Source organism: Nicotiana sylvestris, chromosome 9, assembly GCF_000393655.2.
Source record: "Nicotiana sylvestris chromosome 9, ASM39365v2, whole genome shotgun sequence".
In the NCBI taxonomy this organism is placed as follows: domain Eukaryota; kingdom Viridiplantae; phylum Streptophyta; class Magnoliopsida; order Solanales; family Solanaceae; genus Nicotiana; species Nicotiana sylvestris.
The window spans coordinates 132,407,923-132,422,920 of record NC_091065.1 but is presented as its reverse complement, the minus strand read 5'-3'; the positions used below and the strand labels follow the sequence as shown (position 1 = coordinate 132,422,920).

The following is a 14,998-nucleotide window of genomic DNA, read 5'->3' as shown; positions in this document are numbered from 1 at the left end:
GATGATGAAACAGAAGAAGGTGATGATGCTTCGTCGCTTCCACCAAAATCACAAAAGCGGGGAAGGATGCTTCCACCAATGTCTTCTAGTTGTGGATCTACTGGCAAGACCAAAGGTCCTATGGATTTTTACTTCCCGCAAAAATCTGGAGATAAGGGAGGGAAAAGTGGTAATCCTCAAGTTGATGCCAAAGCGATTTTGAGGGACCGTGTAGTTACAAACTTTGCCCGGTAGATGTATGATGCAAGTCTTCCTTTTAATTGTGTTAATTATACTGACACTTTTGCTGCTTTTATTGAGGTCGTAAGCCAATATGGCCCAGGAATGAAGCCCCCAACTTATTATGAAGTTAGAGGGTCATATCTAAAAAAAAAGGTGGCAGAGGTGAACAAAGTCGTGGAGGAGCACAAAGTAGAATGGAACAAGTTTGGTTGTTCCATTATGATGGATAAGTGGACGGCGAGAAATGGAAAAATGATCATCAATATATTGGTGAATTCTCCTAAGGGAAGCCTGTTTCTTGAGTCTGTTGATGCAAACGACTCTTCGACTGATTCAACCAAAATGTACTCCTTGTTCAAGAGTACAATAGACTCTATTGGAGCAGAAAATGTTGTTCAAGTTGTCACGTATAACACCAGTGAAAATGTTAAAGCTAGTGATTTGATGTTTGCTGGGTACCCGCATATCTATTGGACTCCGTGTGCAGCACATTCCATTAATTTGATCTTCGGTGATATTTTCAAGGAAAGACCCTTCAGTACTGTCTTTAATCAGGCAATTAGAGTGCATTCCTATATTATTCAAAGACCTTTGTGATTGAACATGATGAAGAGATTCACTAAACAAAGAAGCTTGGGGTTCCCTACAAAGACAAGATTTGCTACTGCTTTCTTGACTTTGCATAGGATGTATGAGCAAAAAAGCAATTTGAAGAAGTTGTTTGTTTCAGATGAGTACACTAGTAGTGCCTATGGAAGGGAAGCTCGAGGGAGAGAATCTGCAGATATTATACTTTCTCCTTCATTCTAGAACAATGTAGTTCATGCATTTAAGATTGGTGGTCCTTTAGTTAAAGCGCTTCGTTTGGTGGATGGGGAGCAAAGGCCACCAATGGGCTACCTGTACGAAGCAATTGATAGGGCAAAGGAGGCTATTCAAGCCTCTTTTAGTGATCAAAGAAAATACAAAAGAGTCTTTGAGATCATAGATAAAAGGTGGGATAGTAAGCTTCATAGCCCTTTGCATGCAGTTGGACTTGTTTTGAACCCGGAACTGTTTTATGACAATGAAGAGAGGATTCTAGAAGATGAACCTTTGTGGAATGGATACTATGAATGTATTGAGAAGTTGATACCTGAAGAATCCGTGCAAGATAAAATCACAGAGCAATTTAGTATTTATAGGAATGCTGAGCAACTTTTGGGAAAAAACATGGCCATTAGACAAAGAAAGACGAAGTCACCAGTTGAGCGAGTGCTTATATGTTGTTTTATAGTTAATAAGTTATTTCTTTGACAATATTATATTTTGAAAATATGTTCTACTTCTACAGTTGAATGGTGGAAGCAATATGGTCATTTCACTCCATATTTACAAAAGTTTGCCATCAAGGTTCTAAGTCTAACATGTAGCTCATCCGGGTGTGAAAGGAATTGAAGCGTGTTTGAGCATGTAAGAACTAATAAGAAAGATTTAGTATATTGAGATAATTAAATTATATCTCAATTGTCCTAATCTTACTAATTACTTATTATTTGCAGATTCATACCAAAAAGAGGAACAAACTAACCTTGAAGCGTCTCAATAATCTAGTCTTCATTAGGTACAATAGAACATTGAGGCGTCGTTACAACGCTCGCAATGTAATTGATCCAATTAGTTTGGACAACATCGATGATGCTAATGAATGGCTAACTGGAGTCCCGAAAGATCATGCAGACGAAGAAGTATTTGAGGATACTTCTGATTTCACTTGGGGTGATGTTGCGGAGGCGCGTGGAATTGGGGAGAGGATTTATGGTTTGAGGGGGAGTACCTCAACTTCAAGTTCACAGAGGAAGGGAAAAGAGGCAGCTACTTTGTCCCTAGTTGATGAAGAAGATGAAGTTGAAGAAGGTGACGAGCAATATAATAATGATAGTGGAATACAAGAATTTGACAATCTTGTAGAAGAATAGGATGCTCATTTTGTGCTTTAATTGATGCAACTCTTTAGTTTTTTAATTGAAGTATTGAACATTTGCTTACAATTACATGTGTTGTTTATGCAGTATTTATTTTTTTAAAAAAAATTAATTCCGCTTCACTTAAAAAGGCGAGCGCTTTGCTTCTCGCTTTTTGTGAAATGGGGTTGTCGTTTATTGCCTGTTTGATAGTGTTCCAGGAAAGTAGTTACTCTTTATTACTTGATGACGACTACTGCCCTTGCTAGGCATTTGAGCAGCATCTCACTTATGCCTTTATACAACAGTTTTAATCCTTATAAAGGTATTTTTTGTAATCAATAGGTGATAGTGACAAATGCACAAGAGTTGAGTTAAAGAAGGGTAAGCTTACAATGCAGTGACCTCTTCGGCAAGCAATTCAGAATTACCGTCACCAATCGAATTGTGATCCTTGGATTTGGATGACTTGTGGCGCCGCCCCACTCCACCACTCTTCCTCTTCTTCTTCTTTGAACTTTGCCCCATTCTGAGATTTGCCCGAATGGAGGCGGGAGCGAAACTAGATTCAACAATTGAGCAATTCGATCGTACCTTCTATTTTCTTTACCTTTAACGCTTTAGCCTCAACACAAATTACTTATCAATTTTACACTTTCGTCAAAAACTAGTTGGATTTATGAAAGAAAAAAAAATGAAAAAATTGCGACAATCTATTAGTGTGCTGAAAAATAATGTTATTTGTTGGAAAAATGTTATTGGGTAGGGTGCATAATTAGCCATTTAACTCTTTTTTTTTTTGTTTTTGAAATAAAAGGATGATATTAATAATGGAAAATTACAAAGTCATTACATAGTCCCTAAGGACATTAACATTGCCAAACTTGGCAAGTTTGTTACACACAGAAGAAAAAATATACTTAGAACTAATACTAAGACCATGCTTGTCATTTGACAATTGAGGTTCAATAAAACAAGGCGGACGTGCATGGTAAAAATATTTAAAAGCTTTAAAAAAATTCACTGCTTCCTTCGCCAAGAGATGGGCCACAACATTTCCTTCCCTGAAGTTATGCATCAGGGTTGGGAGCTTCAACTGGTGCATTAACCACCTGCATTCAAAAATTAGATTAGAGAGGTTTTGGTTGTTCTCATAGAGAAGTGTTATAATATCCGTTGAATCTGTCTCTATTTCTATCTTTGGGAACCTCATTTCTTGAGCAATTTTTAATCCTTCATAGAGAGCCATTAATTCACATTGTATGAGATGAAGCATAAGTTGATTTGCAGAAGCCAACAATCCAATCTCCATTGTTGTTTCTAAAGACACCACCAAGGCCAGCTTCCAGTGTATTTTTTGAGAAGGCATCGTCAATGATTAGCTTGATAGTATCTGTTGGGGGTTTATTCCATTTGATCTCAATTAAAAACCTGTATTCTTTGAAGGGGGGTTTTTCCGTGAAGAAATTGTATTCCCAGGGCAATGGATAGGAAAGTCTAAATCGGACTTATTGCTAGTATCGCACAAATTATAAATCAAGAAGCGGAATATTTTTTTTTCTCAACTCCAAGCCAACAACTCACATCCAAAATATCAAGTTTACCATGAAGAGGAGACTATATAACCAACTTTCAAATATATGGGAAACAAATAAAAAATTGTTGGAAGCCTAGGTTGTACCAAAGAGAACAAAGCGATGGATAGGGGTGTGTGTGTAAACGTGGAACTTAAGGATATAACCAAGATGGAAAAAAAATTAGCATAGCACGAGACATGTAGGTTATAGGAGGAATAGTCTCAGAAATGCTGAATTAGGTAATGCCACGTAGTCGCTTTGTATAAGCACTATTAGTTGCATAAGATTAAAAGCCACCCAATACAAAAGAAAAAAATAGACAGTTAAGAAGTAAAAAATGCATCCGGAATTGCTTTTTCTCCAACAATGGCTATTGATTCGGCTATAGCAACACCGGCGAATGTAATACAATCATAAGTAAGACCACTCACTTTTGGTAGGTTCCTACCGCTACAATTTCAAACCATACGTGAGGAACCGGAAGATGAGGAGAAGAGTGAGAATCATCTCAATCCAACTGGGAAGCGGTCTGCAAGAAGAACGGGGTTAGCGGTCTGACTTCAATTTTCTGACCTAGCTAAGTCCACAGTACCAATTCCTGATGCTGCAAAAAACCCTGCGATGGAGGATCAGAAACGCCTACCATCGGAGAAGAAACCCTACCAGAGGAATCGAAGCTCACAAGTGGGTAAGGCCCTTACCTACATTCCTCCAGATATGCATGGTAATATATTTGTAGTTACGATTGTTGAGAAGGACATTAAGGAACAACAGGAATATTGGGGTACTTCTCTTATACGGTAAGTTCTGGGTGATACGCCATTTTTCAAATCCATGGAGAATTATGTTGAAAATGTGTGGAATTTCGTTAACGAACCCAAAATCCTATATCATGATGATGGCTATTACATATTCAAGTTTGATTCTATGAGTGATAGGGATCGAGTCCTGCAATCTGGTCCTTATACATTCTATAACAAGCATTTTATCTTGAAGAATTGGCCGATTGATTTTGTGTCTGATCTTGAATGTCTAACTGTAATTCCATTATGGGTGAGATTTGCTAGTTTACCTGTTGGCTACTGGTCTACACAATCTTTGAGTAAGCTGGCTAGTGTGGTGGGTAAACCTATGTTCACTGACCTATTTACAACCGAGATGGATCGTATATCATATGCTAGAGTACTAGTAGAGATAGACATATCTCACCCCCTGCCAAATGCTCTTGAAATCCATACTCCAACAGGGGTTATCCACCAGAGTATAGAGTATGATTAGGAACCAAATTATTGTACTGATTGTGCTAAATTTGGGCACACTACTGAGGAATGCAGACAGAGGAAGACCCAAGAGGAAAATGATGGTTTTGTAGAGCAAACAAGGAAGACTAGACGAGGTAGGAAGAGGAGGAAGATGGTGACTAAATGGGTGGCAAAAGACTAGAGTAGCACTACCACTGATCCAACTACTTCTACAACAAAGAAAGCTATCACTGAATCACAGGGGACTAATGCTACTTTGGACGAGGAAGAATTCCCAGTGTTAGTAGCACCGATAAGGATATAAGGGTCAAAAATCCAAAGTAAAGGAATTGTTGATGGTGGAATGAATGATTAGACATAACAAACTACAGCTAGATGTTCCACTAACCAATTGGGAATTACCAATAGATTTGAGGTACTGACTCAAGGATATACATCGCCTGATGTATGGGATGGTGGTACAGACCACCTCAAACCTCCATGATTATAAGTACTTGGAACATAAGAGGGCTTAGCAAGCCCTTTAAATAGAAGAAGATGACTCTCTTTCTAAAAAAGTACAGAATAGAAGTTATGGGGATAGTTGAGACAATAGTAAAAGTAAATAAAGCTAGGAGGATCACACAAAAGATGGCTAAGGACTGGCAAGCCAAATACAACTATGATCATGCTTATAATGGTCATATTTGGCTACTGTGTAAACCTCATATAAAGCTTCAAATATTAGAGGTTAATGCTCAGTTTATCTATTGTGAAATGGAGGACTCAAATTGTCAAATAAGGTTGTTTCTCATTGTGATTTATGCGAGTAATAACTTGATGAAGAGACACAACTATAGGATAAGATTGCTTCTATAGGAGCTTATATTACAACTGAATGGTTGGTATGTGGTGATTTTAACAATATGCTTTATACAGACGATAGGATTGGGGCCCCTATAACACAGGCAGAGACCCAGGGCTTTAAGGAACTATTGGATCAACTGCAATTTACTCTCCTAAAGAGCACAGGATGGTATTACACATAGTATAACAAAAGAGATGACAATGAAAGAGTATACAACAAGATTGACTAGGCATTTAGAAATTATAATTGGTTAATGAACTATGGCAATATTAAAGCAGAGTACCTGAATATTAGAGTTTCCGGCCATTCACCTATCTTTCTCAAATGCAACTTTGCAGTACAACAACAGAACTTGAATCCTAGACCCTTCAAGCTATATCAAACAGTATTACATCACCCAGATTTTGCAGGGATTGTGAAAGAAGTGTGGGCACAGGATTATAGAGATGCGTGGATGTCTAGAACATGGTAGAAACTTAAGAGGCTAAAGGAGGCACTGAGGGAGTGAAATACTTACATGGTCTCTTATCAACAAAAGCTTAATCAAGCCAAGCAGAAATTGGAATTAGCACAATATAATATCTCCCTGCAACCATTATGCCAGATCTATATAGAACATGAGAAAGAAGATTTAATAGAAGTGGAAAAGTGGAGCAATGTGGAGGAACAGGTTATATGGTAGAAATCACGAGCCACATAGATACAATATGGAGATGCTAATACAAAATACTTCCATGCTCAGTGGAAGATGCACACTAGTGCTATTACAATTAATTCTATGCACAATGATGCAGGAATCGAGATCATAAAACCAAAGCATGTAGAAGACCAATTCCTCTCTTTCTTTAAGAAGTTGATGAGGGAGTCATCACGCATTCTCCCCTGCCCAAATTCTGAGGTAATTAAGAAATGGTTCTGCCTGACAAGACTATAACAACTAGAGTTGGTCAAGGAAGTCACAACAGAGGAAATATTTGATGTTGTTAAAAGCATGCCAACTAACAAAGCACCAAATGTTGATGGATTTCCAATTGAATCCTTCACACAACACTGGGAGGAGGTAAAAGGTGATGTGCTTGCTAATGTACTAGTTTTCTTCCAAACAAGAAAAATAAACAAGGCCATCAATTGTACTGCTATCACTCTGATTCCAAAAGTCCGCAACCTCACTCAGGTTAAGGACTATAGGCCTATAGCATGCTGCTTAACCATGTACAAGATCATTACTAAAGTGCTCACCGGGAGACTTAAGAAAGTGACAAGTCATCTGATTGGAGGATCTCAATTAGCTTTCATTGAGGGTAGGAGTATCACTGATAATATATTGTTCACTCATGAACTATTCAAAGGCTATAACAGGAAGGGGATTTCAGAAAGGAGTGTACTTAAGGTGGACCTTAGGAAGGCCTATGTCACATTGGATTGGTATTTTTTGAAAAGACTTCTGATTGAACTGGGATCCTCACATAGGTTTATTAAGTGGATAATAAAATATATAATAACTGTCACTTATTCTTTAACACTGAATGGGGGCCCCACTAACCCTTCAAAGGCCAAAGAGGAATAAGGCAATGTGACCCTATGTCACCTTACCTATTTGTGCTTGCCACGGAATATCTATAGAGGAAATTTGATTAGTTGGCTTTGAATAAGGAGTTTCACTTTTACCCTAGATGCAAAAAGTTGGGAGTGATCCATGTGTGTTTTGTTGATGACCTGTTGATGTTTTGTAGGGTAGACCTCCCTTTTATTAGGTTGCTTCATCGGGCTTTTATGAAGTTCTCAAAGGCCTCAGGATTACAAGCAAATGCAAAGAAGAGCTCCATTTATGTTGCTAGCATTTCTGCAAATCTGAAGGAGGACATATTGTATGAGTTAGGATATAATGAGGGCACATTGCCATTCAAATATTTTGGTGTGCCACTAGCATCAAGGAAGCTGTCAATTAACCAATGTTGGCCACTAGTAGAAAAGATCACTGCAAGGACAAGCTATTGGACATCAAAGCTACTATCATACTCAGGAAGATTACAGCTCATAAAATTAGTGATCTTTGGTGTATAATCATACTGGGCACAAATATTTTTATTGCCAAAGAAGGTGTTGAAAAAGATTGAAGCCACATGCAGGACATTCCTATGGACATGAAAAGCAGATATCTCTAGGAAAGCATTAGTGTTTTGGGAGAAGATATGCTTGCCACAAGCAGCTGGAGAACTGAATGTTATAAACCTGTACAACTGGAATAAAGCAGCAGTGGCAAAACACTTATGGGTTGTCACCAAGAAGAAGGATTACCTTTGGATCAGGTGTATCCATGCTTACTACATCAAGAATCAGACTATCGATACTATGTCTATACCCAAGAATGCAGCCTGGGTAGTGAGGAAAATTCTTGAGCTCAGAAAGCTTATCCTTGATCTGCCTACCATGCAAGGTGACATGCTTCAAGAGTGATGAAATCGCAAAGTACTGATGGAAGATTCAACATCAAGAAGTTATATCAGATGCAGATCCCTCAAATCCAAAAGGTGCACTGGAAGAGCCTAATATTACAACCATATATACATCCTAGACACAATTTCAACTTATGGTTAGCTGTATAGGGGAGACTACCTACTGTTGAGAGGCTACAGAAAATTGGTATTCAAGTTCCTCAAGTTTGTGTATTCTGTGGCCTGGATGATGAACACTTTGAACATTTATTATTTGGTTGTGACTACACGAAGAATATCTGGCAAAGGCTACTGAATTGGCTTGGTTGTCCAAGGCAGATAAGTACATGGCAGGAAGAGGTGAAATGGGTGACAACCTATTCTAGGAAAAAGAAAGGATTTGGGACAATTGTCTCAGCTGTCTTTGGATGATGGTATACCTCATATGGCGAGATAGGAAAAAGATCAGATTTCAGAGTGGCATCTCATCCCTAGATAGAATGTGTAGAGAAATTGCAAGCCATATACACATCAGAGGCAACACATATCTCAGTTGGCAGAAGCATTTGGAGGCATTAAACTGGTTTCCTTAGACAAGTTTAGCTTACTTGTTCTATCAATTGTAATGTCTACTTGTCTATAGTGCAGATTGTATAGGCATTAGGATGTGCAGAGGTTATAGTTGAAATCAAAACCTTGTATAGGTTATAGTTGAGTAATTAGTTGTCAAGCAGAGTAAAGGAACCGGTTAGCAATTCCTGTATTGTATTGAAATTTTTTGGTTAAATAGAATGAAATTTTACTGTAAAAAAATATTTGACTTTTGAAAATATGCATCATTTGTACTTACCAAAATAAAGAGAGAATGCAGATATTGAGATGCATGATAAAAATAGATAGTTTTTTGTTAAATCATAAGCCGTGACATGCTTTGAGACATTGCAACATCCTTATCCTGTATAGAATTTTGAGGACTCCCTCAAAAGTTCGAATTCTACCTAGTTCTGACGGATTAGCTCTGATATATATCCTGATAATACTCTTTTGGCAACTCTTGGTGCAAGAATATTGAATCTCATGAAACTCAAAGTTTGCCCCAATTATTGACCATGGAGGAAAATGAAAATTTTATTATAATGTGATCGAACCCACAGAGCTGCCTACAAAGTTTGATTATGTACTCATTTTGCTTCACTTAGCTCGACTTCTTGTATGATCTATAAGGAAGGGATTTCTACCTCAGCAGGTATAACATCTTTAGTACCATAAACCAATAGATAAGGAGTTTCCCCAGTTGATGCTCGGACCGTGGTGCAATATCCAAGCAAGGCAAATGGTAGCTTCTTATGGCAATGCTTGAGTTGTCTATCATCTTCCTTAGTATCTTCTTAATATTCTTGTTGATGGCTTCTACAACTCTGTTCATCTACTACATGTATGCGGTAGAATTGTGATGCTTGATCTTGAATGTATCACATATGTCTTGCATCGGATCACTGTTGAGGTTGGTGGCATTGTAAGTGATGATTGACTCGGAAACTCCAAATCGGTAGACAATACGATCTCAGACAAAATCTGCTACGACCTTCTTTGTCAAGGCTTTGTAGGAAGCAGCTTCGACTCATTTGGTGAAGTAATCAATGGCCACGAGGATAAATCTATGTTCATTAGAGGCGATAGGCTCGATTGGGACAATAACATCCATTCCCCATTAGGCAAAAGTCCATGGCAAACTTGTTATATTGAGCTCTTTAGGTTGAACCCTTATCATGTCACCATGTACCTGGCACTGGTGACAATTCTGCACGTACTTGAGACAATCAGTCTCCATAGTCATCCAAAAGTATCCCGCCGTTAGTATCTTCTTGGCTAGAATGAACCCATTCATATGGGGTCTGCATGTTCCGGCATGTATTTCTTCAAGCAGTCTAGATGCTTCTTCGGTATCGACACATCTTAACAACCCAAGTTCAGGAGTTCTTCTGTACAAAATCTCTCCACTCCAAAAGAAATAGTTAGCTAGTCTTCGTAATGTGTGCTTTTGAGTATGTGTAGTGCTTTCTATGTATTCTCCCTTTAACAGATACTTCCTGATATCGTGAAACCATGGCTTCCCATCAAATACTTCTTTAACATGGACACAATTGGCAGGTTGCTTGCAGATTTCTATCAAGATAGGGCCAATATAGTTCTTATGTGAATGTTGTATCATGGAAGACAATGTGGCCAATGTGTCTAGGAACTTGTTCTTAATATGGGGAACATGCTTGAATTCTATCTTTGCGAATCTCTTGATCAATCCTTGCACACAATGCAAGTATGGTACTATATTGGTATTCTTGGTGGCCCGTTCTACGAGTATTGATGTATCAACAAGTCTAAATCTCGGATCACCAATAGTTCTTGGATGTTCATGTTAGTGGGTAGCTTGAGTCCCTAGATGCAAGCTTTATATTTTGCCATATTATTAGTGTACGGGAATCTGAGCTTTGCGGATACCGGATAATGTTGGCTGGTTTTCCGATACCAGGACAACCCTGATGCCTACTCCTTTGAAGTTTGCGGGTCCGTCGAAAAACAATTTTCACCCATTATAAGCTTCTACGATATCTTCCCCTATGAATGAAACCTCTTTGTTTGGAAAATATGTTTTCAATGGTTCATATTCTCCATCCGCGGGATTCTCCGCTAGATGGTTGGCCAATGCTTGCCCCTCGACTACCTTTTGAGTCATATAGATGATGTCGAATTCACTCAACAATATTTTCCACTTAGCCAGCTTGCATGTGGGCATTAGTTTTTCAAAAATGTACCTTAAAGGGTCCATTCTTGATATAAGGTATGTAGTGTATGTATAGAAATAGTGTCTCAGCTTTTGTGCTATCCATGTCAAGGCACACCAAGTACGCTCCAACAAAGAATATCGAGCTTCATATAGCGTGACTTCTTACTTATATAGTATATGGCTTGCTCTTTCCTGTCAATCTCGTCATGTTGTCCCAAGAAGCATCCGATTGTTCCATCCAACATAGACAAATACAACAAGCAGAGGTCTCCCGGGCTCTGGTGGGACCATCATAGAAGTTTTGGAGAAATACTCCTTGATTTTGTCGAAAGCTTTTTGACACTCCTCAGTTCAACTTGTCACAACATCCTTTCTCAACATCTTGAAGATCCTTTCACATATCACTCTCGACTGGCTATGAAATGACAAATGTAATTGAGACGGCCCAAATCTTGTTCTTAGGTGGCGACACATCTTGGATGGCTTTGATCTTTGATAGATTTGACTCTATCCTTTGACTGTTGATGATGAAACCCAATAATTTCCCGGCGGGGACTCGAAGGCATGTTTTGCGGGGTTCAGCTTCAAATTGTACTTCTATAGGGGGTCGAAAAATTTCCTCAAATCTGTTATGTGATATGGACTCTTTTTGGATTTTATGATGACGTCATCTATATAAACCTTAATTTCCTTATGGATCATATAATAGAAGAGGGTATCCATGACTGTCATGTATGTAGCTTTGTCATTTTTTAGACCGAATGACATCATCTTATACTAATACATACCCCACGGCATGATGAAGGCTGATTTCTCCACATCTCCTTCATTCATCCAGATTTGGTGATATCTGGTGAAACAATCAACAAAGGAATGGAGTTCATGCTTGGTGTAGTTGTTGATCAAGATATGTATGTTTGGAAGTGGAAAATCATCCTTGGGACTTGCCTTGTTCAGATATCTGTAGTAGATGCATACCTTGACCTTTCCATCTTTTTTTGGTATGGGTATGATGTCGCATAGCCAGTTTGGATACATCAATTACTCAAAGAACCTTGGCGTTGATCTGTTTGGTAACCTCTTCTTTAATAACCTCTTCTTTCTTGAGTTTTTGCTTAATTGGTGGACACATCGGGTTGATAGGTAGCCCATAGCTTATGGGCTACTATGGATGTTCTCATCCTTGTCATGTTGTCATAGCACCAGGCAAAGATATCCTCATATTCTTTCAAAAAATATGATGTATTACTGTTTGTCGGACGGTGAATGGTTGATACTAATGCATGTCTCTTTGACTGTTTCGGAGTCTTCTAAGTTAACTACTTCGATTTCTCTAAATTTGACTTGGGTTTGTTCTAAAAATCCTCTACATCTCTGATGATTTCCTCGGGTATTACATCATTTTCCTATTCCTCTGAATCACTTTCATTGTGTTGCATTGTCTCATTACATGTCATAGTTAGAGATTCAACATGATAGGAATTAATTATGGTAAAAAATACAAATATAATAATATAAATAATTGAAAGGGAAATCGTGCATTAATTAAAACTTAAATTTTATCAAAACAAGCATAACTCCATGTCTCGAGTACTTATTTCAAAATGGAAATACTAAATGTCTTAAATGATAGAATTATTTTTAAAAACATGCTTGTCTGGCAAAGCTACCAAGGTGCTCGACGAGCCCGGGATGGTGTAGAAGTCCAATTCTCTAGAACCGCTCCATCTCCTGCCATCTGGATGGTGAATCCTCTACCTTATCTCCCAAAATCACGTTCCATTCTATGTCTTATTTGTCCAAGAATAATCTTCTTATGCTAGCTAGAATCTTATCTTCTTTAGAACCCCAAATGACATCAACTTTGCAGAATGTTTGGTACAATGGTGGTATGGGTTTGGGCAGTGGATAGTGAAAATCGTTCCATGGAGGTGACCAGTCCTGATATTCTTGCACAATATAGTCTTACCCGAGACCGAAAGTGGTGCTAAAGGTGGTGCTCTGAGGTCGCAATCGTAAAATTTCTATTATCCCTTGAAGCTTAGGGCTGAGACCTCGTCCTCGCTCGTATCCCAGCCAAATAAACATGCTTAGTACTTTGTCACTCAACCATCATCCCTTCTCGACGATGTTTACCCTTTCAATGTTGTGGATCATCTCTCCCCCTAACTTTCTCTTGCCTTTAACTGCTGGTACGATTTGATTGGCATAAATGAGATTGTTACCATCTCCAAGAACGAACACATCCTGGTGATCCCATTCGAATTTTACAACCTGATGTAGAGTGGAAGTGAATTCCTCGGCCATATATATCCAAGGCCTTCCCAATAGTAGGTTGTAAGTGGTAGAGACATCTAGTACCTGGAACTCAACATCGAACTGCTATGCCCCGAACTCGGGGAGCGCGACAGGTGCTCAACCGAGTGACCTCGGTCAAGCAATCCTGTAGATACTTTCAACCCAAACTCACTCATAATTAAAGAGAGTACATAACTTCGCTAGTTAGACAATAAGAAAATCACGTATACAATACCAATTCATTGCCATTGTATACCAATTCATTGCCATTAGTTACTTTATTTTAAAGTCTCAAAATACACACATTTTCACGGTTTGAAGTGGAACAAGTGATTTAAACACAACATAAATTGTTTGACTTTCTCAGCACCCATATACAACCCACACTATGTCTATGGAACCTCTAAAAGATACAAAAGTGTATTATGATAGTGCCGGCACAAGGCCTCGGCTATACCTCAAACACGATACACAAGGAAAAAAAGATACATGACCCCGAAATGAAGTGGGGCTCACCAAGTCTGCTGAGAGGATGATGTACCACTATAGCTGATCAACGCCGCCTGCTATGGAGCCACCTGCATCAATTAAAGATGCAGCGCCCCTGGCAAAAGGGACATTAGTATATATGGAATAGTACTAGTATGTATAACTAAACACCATCTCAATAGGATGAGTAATAATGCAAGAGGATCAATCATAATATCAATTGAAAACCTCAAACGATATCGAAACATCAAGTTAGGAGCAAGATAAGTCGTTCAAGTAAATCTTTATATTTTAGGTTGAGATCTCAGCACCAATATATCACCATTCACAATACCATCATAATTTTAGTACGGAGTCTGATCACGACCCGGTCGGCTAGGCCATCCCATCCAAGACATCAAACACAGTCATAATCATAATTCCAATTTATTTTACAATTTCCAGCACAATCACCACCGTGTGTGCGGCATGGCATTCGATCACGATCTGAGCAGCTAGGCCGTCTCATCCGGGACATCAACTATAATCACAATTTCCAACACAATCACCACCATGTGTGCGGCATGGCATCCGATCACGACCCGATCGGCTAGGCCGTCTCATCCGATACATCATTCCCTTCTATTAATCATCTCATTTCATACTTCTTTCACAACTTTCATTTCATTGGCACTAGTGTTCACAACTGTAATATCCCCCTTTTTGGCACGTTGGCCGTATTTTATATTTCATGTTTCGTGCTCACCTTTTTTCACTTTCTACCACCATCATGAATCTTCAACAATAAGGCATTTACATTCAAGACATTAATCATACATATGAGCAAACAAGAGTTTTAAGCGCATTGAGGTTTCTTACGCAATTGACATTAGCTATCATTTGAAATGCAACTTGAATCCATATCATTTAGATGAGCAACCCATACTTTGAACACATTATCAAATAATAGTACAACTTAACAGGAGCATTTGGAATACATATTGAACATATATGTCTTTTGACACAAATTTTATTCAGAATAATAGATTCATAATGAGTTACTCGGAACTTGCAATGACATTGTGGGGGTCAATTCTAAGAGAAGAGCTTAGCCAACATACCTTACTTGAGCTTCTGTAAACTCTAATATGTTCCGAAAAT

At 38.5% G+C, this 14,998-nt stretch overlaps 1 protein-coding gene across 7 annotated transcripts in view; it reads right to left on the bottom strand.

Annotated features, from left to right (window-relative positions):
* Window positions 1-2,864, bottom strand: part of LOC104240540 (eIF-2-alpha kinase GCN2) — a 99,933-nt gene extending 97,069 nt beyond the window's left edge. For 5 of the 7 annotated variants that reach the window (XR_011402129.1, XM_070155861.1, XM_070155864.1 and 2 more), the window contains exon 1: window positions 2,560-2,862. Coding sequence is in view for 6 of the 7 variants with exons in the window: in XM_070155861.1 (XP_070011962.1) it covers window positions 2,560-2,693 (134 nt within the window). In the remaining variant the exon portion in view is untranslated. Of the gene's footprint in view, window positions 1-2,559 lie in introns of all 7 variants that reach the window. The other 2 variants (XM_070155868.1, XM_070155869.1) reach the window with 2 other exon arrangements.
* Between the last annotated feature and the right edge of the window lie 12,134 nt (window positions 2,865-14,998).